At 27.3% G+C, this 10213-nt stretch overlaps 1 protein-coding gene across 1 annotated transcript; it reads left to right on the top strand.

Annotated features, from left to right (window-relative positions):
• Positions 1-189: 189 nt before the first annotated feature.
• LOC107169182 (T-complex protein 1 subunit gamma-like) lies at positions 190-6889 on the top strand. The gene is made up of 2 exons (XM_015518839.2): positions 190-406; positions 5156-6889. Exons 1-2 carry the CDS (start codon positions 313-315, stop codon positions 6715-6717), a joined length of 1656 nt encoding a protein of 551 aa, XP_015374325.2. The 5' UTR covers positions 190-312; the 3' UTR covers positions 6718-6889.
• Positions 6890-10213: the final 3324 nt, after the last annotated feature.

Below are 10213 nucleotides of genomic sequence, written 5' to 3'. Positions count from 1 at the left end.
TCCAGTTCCAGTAAGTTCTCCCGGGAGAACTAGTATGTTCCCTGTGCCGATTATTCTAAACATTGTGGTGGTGGCACTGATCGAATGACGTTACCCACACTGTTCAGTCTTCCTCCAATTATATGGTCGACGCGCCCAGGCTGTCCAGCCTTAAATTTGTGGTCGGATCCACTAAAATTTTGATAAGAAAACTGGATAAGAAGCACATGCACTAGCCACTAATTGTCAGCGAATTTGGTGTTTTTCATTAAAATATTAAATCAACTATTTTTTTTATTCTACTCAAACAAATTCAATTCGACAATTACCAAGATGATGTCCCAAAGTGGTGCTCCGATTTTAGTATTAAATGCCAACACAAAAAGAAAGTTTGGACACAAAGTCCAATTGGAGAACATTGCTGCAGGTAAATTGTCATCTTTTTCTATTTACTTCCAACTGTTGTTAAATTAATTTTATTATAGTTTAATGATAAAATTCTTTACCAGACACTTAAATATTCTATATTTATTACCATTAAAATTGAAATATTCCCTTTAAAAAAAATATCTGGTGTGAGTTTACGAATCATTAAAAATATATACTTTGTTAAGCGAACCTAACAAAAAATGTTGATGATACATTTTTAAAAACGCGTGGAATATGTCCTATTATACATTTCTTTATTTGACCTATTTATATTTGTTCGGTATCAAATAGTTTTTGTAATTAAACTTACATATTATTGTATATTATGATTTACCTCATATGGTCTAAAAGTTTTTAAAACTTCATTCCCACTGTTTTTTTCAACAAATTTACTACATTAAGAAGACAATGAAAAATAATTGCAATATATTACATACCTAGTACATAACATTTTAATCTGTTAAAAGAATAGATTGTTGTAAATCCGACCCTCGATCTCGCCTTTCAGTTAAATACCGAGTGATTCTTTTATCATTGAACACTCATTATTTCAAAAATTATTAATGTTTTTGAAAATATTATTTTACATAGTTTCAAGATGTTAAAAAACCAACGTTATATATATTTTCAAATATTTTTTATCCTTATAATTTTTAAGTTTTTTACTTTTTTGAATGACAGCATAGAGTTTTAATTTCATATTCCAAAGCAGAATATTTTTCTAAATATTTTGATTCATAAAAATCGAATTTAGAACGAGTAGTTTATGAGTTATTAGTATTTAAAGTTTAGAGAAGCGGGCAAACATTTCACGTGATAACCTCTCCACTCTGCCAATCTAAACTTTAAATACTTATAACTCATAAACTACTCGTCCTAAATTTGATTTTTATGAATCAAAATACTTAGAACAATATTCTGCTTTGGAATATGAAATTAAAACTCTATATCAGCGTTTCCCTAAGTGTGTTCCGCGGAACCCTACTGGACTATTTATATATTTATTTATTTATATATATTTATTTATATATATTTATTTATATATTTATTATTTATATAACCCGCTGGACTATTTCAAGGGTTCCATCAGATGTATGTGATACTGAGAAAATTATTTTAAATTATATTTGGATTATTTATATAAAAAATATTATTTTTTATTATTTAAAAAAAGTTCACCTAAATAATAGTTACTATGTAATAGTTATTATAATATAATATTATTATAAAATATTTGTCGTATGTACTTGGAAATTGAACAGAATAAAATTATAACACTCTATATTTGTATTTGTAATAATTAAGTAATAAATGTTTATTATTTAAATAAATAAAATTTTCATTGAAATATTGTCATTCAAAAGAGAAAAAGACTTAAAAAATTATAAGGATAAAAAATATTTTAAAATAAAATTTTTGAATAAAAACGTTGGTTTTTGAACAACTTGAAACTATGTAAAAAAATATTTTCAAAAACAATAGTAATTTTTGAAATAATGAGTGTTCAATGGTAAAAGAATCACCCAGTATATATATATACAATGTGTTCTGGGGCTAAGTGACCGGTCGCCGTCATACAAAAATATACCTAAAATGATGAAGAAATAACCATTTAAGTGGGGAGTCTAACTCTTTTATTTGTTAAGTTATGGGCAAATTTAAGTTTTTTTTTAAACCTAGACAAACCTACCACAGATTTTGTATGTTTCTCCAAAACTTTTCAACATTTTAACATAATTTTTTTTTAATTTCAAAGCTATTTAATTATCCTATAAACCAGTGGTCGGCAACCTTCTTAGACTCCCGGGCCACATTCATAAATTAAAAAAAGTTTGTGGGCCAGACAAAAATAAAAATTTTATATTCCAAATTATTTACTAAGAAAAAAAATAACTGTTAAAATATATTTATACAATATGATTTTTTTTGATATGATATTCAATTAAATTTCGTTTTTGTGGAATTTAAAGCGGGCCATATTCATTAGACTCGCGGGCCGCTGGTTTCCGACCATTGTTAAAAACCAACATACACAATTAAATCAGAATTGTGTAAATTATTATTATTAAATTGAAAAAACCTTATAAGTTTGGTTTTCATATCTTTCATAATCGCAGAGTTATACGCTTCTAAACATTACAGTTCTTTTGTGATTTTAATGATTGGCAATTTATAATTTTACTAAACATCAAGTATAAATTGGGCATAAACTCACTAGAGACTGATGACGATCGATATCCTAAAACGGATCTTTCTGGATATCAAAGCCTATACTCTTGCACAGCGACTTGAGCATTGCCATTACAAATTCCATACACAAAATGCATATCAATAATGTGACCAAATGATAAATCAAATAACCTTGGCATTTTGAAACTTTACAATTTTACTAACAAATTAGTAATTTGATAAAAAGTCTAGGTATGGATGTCAAAACGACTAAAATGTACTGAAGAAAACATAATGACAACATAACTAAAATTTACTGAAATAAATAAAATTAAATGATTAACAAGCGATATTCGATTCTAAAAAAATAAGATAGTGACCATTAACAACATATAACTTTGCGATTATGAAAGATATGAAAACCAAACTTATAAGCTATTCTGGGTATTATTCAGTAGAATAATGCACAAACAAAAAACCCTATACTAAATATTGAATTATTATGAGTAATACTAGATTTATTTTTAAAAAGTCCAACTTTTGATGAAAATAATTTCACTTTTTTCAATTTAATAATAATAATTTACACAATTCTGGTTTAATTGCGTATGTTGGTTTATAGGATAATTAAATAGCTTTGAAAAAAAAAAATTATGTTAAAATGTTGAAAAGTTTCGGAGAAACATTAAAAAAATCCGTGGTACCTAGATTTGGGTTGGTTTAAAAAAACTTAAATTTGTCTATAACTTAACAAATAAAAGAGATAGACCCCACTTTAAAGGTTATTTCTTCATAATTTTAGGTATAATGTCGTATGATGGCGGCCGGTCACTTCACCCCAGAACACATAGTATATATTATATCTATTTAAATAAGTAATGTTTATGTTTCCTATCTATACTACATATTCCTCTATAATTTATCAAGAATTTTATTTTATACAATTTATGAAGCATTTAATATGATTTTTACATTTTTCTACTGTTGAAAATTTGAATTAGACACTTATAACCTTCTAACTAAAATCAGAATAAAGGTATTCTTAATACCTAGGTATAGGTAATGTTTTTTAAACAATAGTTTGAAAATTTGTAAATATATTTGATTTAAATATTATTGTATGTGTTATAGTTAAAGTGTTGACTTCCGTTATTTTATGAAATAACTAGATAGTTCATGAATTACCTACGAATATTAGTTAAAGTATGAAATCATAGATGACAATTATACTCTAACGTACTCTAACTAGTTATTTCATAAAATCTCTAGTTAGTCTATACAATTTTAGTTAGATATACGTTAAAATATAAAAAATACATTAAAATTTAAAATATATTTTAAGATTTTATTTATTTTAAATTGAATTAATTATTTATTTGCACATGCAATTGTGACATTTATTATTGCATAGTGCTTTTTTCAGAACTTTTTTTCTTCTGCAAAGACACCACTTTGTATCACATTTTTTAATACCTAAAACTTACAACAAGTGAACTTAAAAAACCCTGATCAGTTCCTAGTGACTACGCAGTAGCTGCAGATCTTAATGTAACACTATCATTAGCAGAGCTAGGATTTGTATGCAACAGCATGTTTTTTTTGCGACTTCTGATTGTTGATTTTGCCAGTAATGTCCACGAATCACCTCATGATGAGATATGGTGGTGTTTTTATATTGCATGTTTTTGCATATTTTGGATAAAATGCATATATTGAATAAAATTAATATTATTGCATATTTGCATTATAAGAATGCGAAAAATGTATGTTTTATAGTATATTTCGTAATTAATATTTATAATTTAATATTAATACTTCGTATTTAATTCTAGCTCAGCTGATTAAAGTATTACACTTGATTTTTTTGTCAAACACTAATTTTATTTTTATAAATACAATCCTATGGTACAATAGGTATGCGATTAAAGATTGAATAGTTTGACGGAGAAAGATAAACACAATTAATAAAAGTATGTTGGTTAGGTTAATATAAAATCTAAGATAGAAATTAAAATGCATACTTTTGCATATTTTGGTAAATAAAATGCATATTTTACAGTTTTTTATTGCATACAAATCCTAGCCCTGATAATTAGTATGATGGACAGTAAAATAACGATATTTTACATAATATTTTGTAGACAATTTGACACATTAACTAAGTGGTGTCAGGTAATATATAAAATAACTAGTTTAAGTATAAATTATATACATTACCTACACGTTTTAGGTATTTTATAAATTACCTAGTTATTTCCTAAAATAACTGATTCAACAGTTTAACTGCAATATAATATATACTTTGGTACTGTTAGCTTTTGATTTCATTTATAATATTTTGTAATGTTGAGTTAACAAATTTTAAAATTTCATACAAAAAATGTAAGTGACTTATTCACAAGAATTTTTAAAAATAAATATTTAAAAGAACTTTTGAACTACTAATTAATATTACATTTGGCTTTTGATGTTTAAAACTGATTTAAATGTGCATGCTACCAATTATTTTATATTTTGTTAATTCCATGTAAGTAAATCAAGTAAGTTATTTTACTTCAGAAATAAATTTTTATTTCAGGCAAAGCAATTGCTGATGTTGTACGTACATGTATTGGACCCAGAGCTATGCTTAAAATGCTGATGGACCCAATGGGTGGAATTGTGATGACGAACGATGGAAATGCTATTTTACGAGAAATTACAGTTCAACATCCTGCTGCTAAATCATTTATTGAGATTGCTCGGACCCAGGATGAAGAAGTTGGGGATGGTACAACATCAGTTGTAGTACTCGCTGGTGAAATTCTTGGTATTGCAGAACAATTTTTAGAACAAAAACTTCATCCTACTGTTATAATTAGAGCTTATCGTCAAGCTTTAGAAGACATGCTGGATTTCTTGGATAAGGAATATAGTATACCATTATCTTTGGACGACGAGCCTAAGTTAATTGAAGTGATTAAATCCTGTGTTGGAACCAAGTTCATTGGTCGCTGGTCAGATTTGGCGTGTAGTATTGCTTTAAATGCTGTTAAGACAGTTAGTATAAGAGATGAAGGTCGTACTGAAATCGATATAAAGAGGTATGCAAAGGTTGAAAAAGTACCGGGTGGAGCTATTGAAGATTCTCAGGTATTAAATGGCATTATGTTGAACAAAGATGTGACACATCCAAAAATGAGAAGGTTTATAAAAAATCCCAGAATTATTCTTTTGGATTGTTCTCTGGAATTCAAAAAAGGAGAAAGCCAAACAGAAGTCGAAATTATCAAAGAAACTGACTTTACACGGTTATTGCAGATTGAAGAAGAATATATACAACAAATATGTTCCGATATTATAGCTCTAAAACCAGACTTGGTTTGTACAGAAAAGGGAGTTTCCGATTTGGCACAGCATTTCTTGTTAAAAGCTAACATATCAGTGTTGAGGCGTTTAAGAAAATCTGACAATAATCGTGTTGCAAGAGCTTGTAATGCCACTATTGTTACACGCACAGATGAATTACAGGAGAGCCATGTTGGAACTGGAGCTGGTCAATTTGAAATTAAAAAAATAGGTGATGAATATTTTACTTTCATCACTGAATGTGTTAATCCAAAGGCTTGCACTATTTTGCTTAGGGGACCAAGCAAGGATATATTGAATGAAGTTGAACGGAATTTACAAGACGCTTTGCATGTAGCCAAAAATATTATGTTAAACCCGAAACTAGTATCAGGCGGTGGCTCTATAGAAATGGCTATATCACAATCATTAGTTAAAAAAAGTGCTGAAATAGCTGGTGTTACTCAATGGCCATACAAAGCTGTTGCACAGGCATTGGAAGTTATTCCCCGTACACTTTTGCAAAACTGTGGCGTTAGTACAATAAGAACAATGACGTCTTTAAGAGCTAAACATGCAGTAAGTGGTAATGCGAGTTGGGGAATAAATGGTGAGACTGGTGAAATGGCTGATATGAAAGACCTAAAGGTTTGGGAACCAATTGTTGTGAAGTCACAAGTGTACAAAACTGCTATTGAAACTGCTATATTGTTGGTGCGCATTGATGATATTGTGTCAGGTACAAAGAAGAAGGGCGATGATGGACAGCCAAAAGCATCTACTCAACCTACTGAAGAATCCATGAAAGAATGATTTTTAAATTACTTATAGTTCTTTATTATAATTATTATTACTCACAAATTCCTAAAATATAATCTAAATAAACACTATTAATATTATTAATATTTTGATGTCAAGTTTTTTGCCAAGTTTAACAAATTCTGCTATTAAACTTTTTTTTACTTAATAAAAATAAATTTTACTATTTTGTGGTATTATTTCTGAACCATTTTCCTGTCAATAATTATTAGTTTTATTGTATTTTAAGCTGCTGGTTATTACATTTTAAAATCTCAAATAAAATTAAAATATCTAATCAATAATTGCAATAGGCACATTTTTATCTGAGTTCTTAACAATTTATTTTAATTTATTGAAAAAAATATATTATTTTATATTGAATATATAATTATAATTTAATACATTATTTTAGGTAAGTTATGTTAAAATTACAATATAGTTTAAATAATTATGGTTGCTTAATTTAGTATGACCAGAATTAGATAAATTGTTAATAATTGTAGCCATAAAAGAGATAAATCCTTCTCTAATTGTGTTTAAAAAATCAGATTTCGAATAACTGCATTATTGAAGAAAAAATTAGCCTCTTGGTGGATCGCCAAAATATTAAATGTAGACCTATGAGTTCCATAATAATATATTGATAAAGATTGTACTGTTAATCTTATAACATCCCTATCTAAAGGTATTTTATTTTATTTTTATTCTTATTTGTGTCGGTCACATACACTGTTTAAAAAGCATACATCCCATCATCAGTAAATAATTTATGCATGGTCAAATAAAATAAGTTGGCTAACAAACACAAATATAGTTAAATGGAAATAAGTATAATATAGCTTGATATTAATTATAAAAGTAGTTGAATGCTAGTGTAAAAAATATTATATTGGCGAATAAATGGATTAATTTATAATATTGTTTCGGCCCACATGCAAGTCACATTATTTCCTCGGTCAGCACCATTTTGTTCATTTTGGATATCTTCTAGATGCAGACATAGGGAGACATGCAAATATATAATAATATATGATTTGCCTATTGTCATAGGCTCAATTTCAAAAATTAAAATTAAATTTTTTTTAAAAACACACTTCTAAAAAAAAACATATTTAAGAAAAATTATTAAAAAAATCATGATAATTACATGTGTTCTAAAAAACTTCCTAATCTATTGCCTAGATATGTAATATACTATTCCTTTACAAAATTAACTGAAAACAGAAAGGTATATTATAGGTACTTTAGAATACAAAAAAATAATGAAAAATTTATAAGTGTGTGGTACATCGTTCAAAACATTTAAAGCCGAGCTAAGTCTCACATACACTTCTTTGTTCAATCCTGTTTTTAAGATAGTGACTGGGAGTATATGTCAAGTGTAAGAGCACCACACACTTTTAAATTTTTCATTATTTTTTTTTATTCTAAAGTACCTAATATACCTTTCTGTTTTCAGTTAATTTTGTAAAGGAATAGTATATTACATACCTAGGCAATAGATTAGGAAGTTTTTTAGATCACATGTAAATATGTAATTATCATGATTTTTTTAATATATTTTTTTAAATATGTTTTTTTAGAAAAGTGTTTTAAAAAAAAAATTTTATTGTTTTATTTCAGTTAACTTTTTTATTTTTTATTTTTATTTTAACAACATTATTCTGTTATATGCTGTACGGCTAATTTACTGAAGTACGACGAGTAATGGTTAGGTTAACCCGCCTTGACCCAGAGAAACCCTTCGTACATGTACTTCCTCGGAAATGACTTTGCACACCCGTCATCGCCGACCTGGAGGTCCGGGTCCCAAAATGACAACGGATTATTGTATTGTCATCCAAGACCAAGGTCTATACCAATTTTCAGAATTTTTCATCATCAAAAATTGCCTCAAATCGACCGCGCAAGATTTGATTACAGACAAACAGACGTGCAATCGAACTTGAGAAAAGTGTGTAAAAATAAAAAGGCGCTTAGTATGCATTTTCTCATTTAAGTTTTTTTTTGTAAGAAGAAGTTTTTGATGCTTTAATCAAGAATATTATTTTTTGGGTTGCTAATAATCCCTAAGCCCCTCCCCCCTTTTGTGCCTATGCTTATTGGTATTTGGCCCCTAAGCTACAGTGTCTTATCCGATAGCTAAACTTGTACATTTTAACTAATAACTATATAATATATATTAGTTTTTCCTGATTCAAGTGCTCATTATTCTACGATTTAAAAAAGAAATAATATTATTACATATTTTTTATAATTATACGTATACCTAATAAGTAGAGACCGGATTTTTATGTTTTTACATCTTTTTACTGAGAGTATGCAGCTCCGATTGGATAAGCTTTCTGGACGATTCATTTACCTATGATCTGATATAAAAAAGTTTTTAGAGCATAAAAAAGAATATTTCAAGGTTAGAGAATATTTTGTGCAAAAAACATGTTTTAAGAATATATTGGTATATTGGGGTTTAATTTGAATATTTTATTAAAAATCTAATAGTTTATAAAAAAAAATCCAAAACAATTTTTATTGTAGTATCATATTATTTATCTTGACGAAAGGAATATTGAAAAGAACATAAAATTGATAAGAAAATCAATTATAATAATAATTATTATTTCCTATACTATATTCTCTTATCTTCTTTTTATAGATGGACCATGGTAGTTGCATAGAATAATATAGTACAATAGAATAGTATTCTATGGTAGTAGTTCCCGCGTTCTACGTGGGTAGCACTGATCGTGTTCCGCACACTTCATTGTCCTATACTTCTGCGCATGTGCGTAGAGTACATTATTTAAAACTTGTAATTATTATTTTTTGAGTTCAAAAGGCTGAATTATTTAAGTTAAAATTGATTTAGTAGGTACATAATATTATTCTGTTATTAAACTATTTTATGCAATATTATTTTATTTTTTAAATTCAAAAGACTGAATTATTTAAGTTCCTTTTAAATTGTTTTGATACATAATCAGTGGTTAAAGTGGGAAAAATTTTGAGGGGGGACTAACGTTACCAAAAACTAAGGAGCGTTCCCGAGTTCTTCATCCAAAATCTATATCTAACCAAACTTTTTTAAGAAACCTACTAGGTATGAACCTATATAATTTGATTTTTTTATACACCATGGTTCATAAAAATGTTATGTTAATATAGTATGTAATATCAAATTTTCTCCTATGAAAAATGATTTTAAATATATAATGCCTGCTAAGTTAAAAATGAATTGAAAATCATTGCCCGAAATTAAAAAAAAAATACATTTACATTTTAGTTTTAAACATTTCATTAAAAAAACAATTTATAATAAATAATATCACTATTCATATTCTTTCAGTTTAATATTTTATTTAAACCATAATTATTATATCACATGGAATCGCACACTATTATGGATAACACACTACACTATTTAATCTATTCTGTGACACTACTACACAATAATTTATTATTTAAAAATCGCTTATCGCACTAAACTTAACCATCTTCAGAACGTGGA

Source organism: Diuraphis noxia, unplaced genomic scaffold, assembly GCF_037042655.1.
Source record: "Diuraphis noxia isolate RWA-SAM2 unplaced genomic scaffold, SU_Dnox_SAM2 contig0007, whole genome shotgun sequence".
Classification (NCBI taxonomy): Eukaryota; Metazoa; Arthropoda; class Insecta; order Hemiptera; family Aphididae; genus Diuraphis; species Diuraphis noxia.
Note: the sequence above shows the minus strand (reverse complement) of the source record. Positions and strands in the feature narration are given on the sequence as shown.

Excerpts from the sequence above, each read along its gene's own strand:
- LOC107169182 (XM_015518839.2), top strand. The coding sequence starts at position 313 with ATGATGTCCCAAAGTGGTGCTCCGATTTTAGTATTAAATGCCAACACA. Across the intron at positions 407-5,155 it reads ATTGGAGAACATTGCTGCAG|GCAAAGCAATTGCTGATGTT; the intron begins GTAAATTGTCAT and ends TTTTTATTTCAG.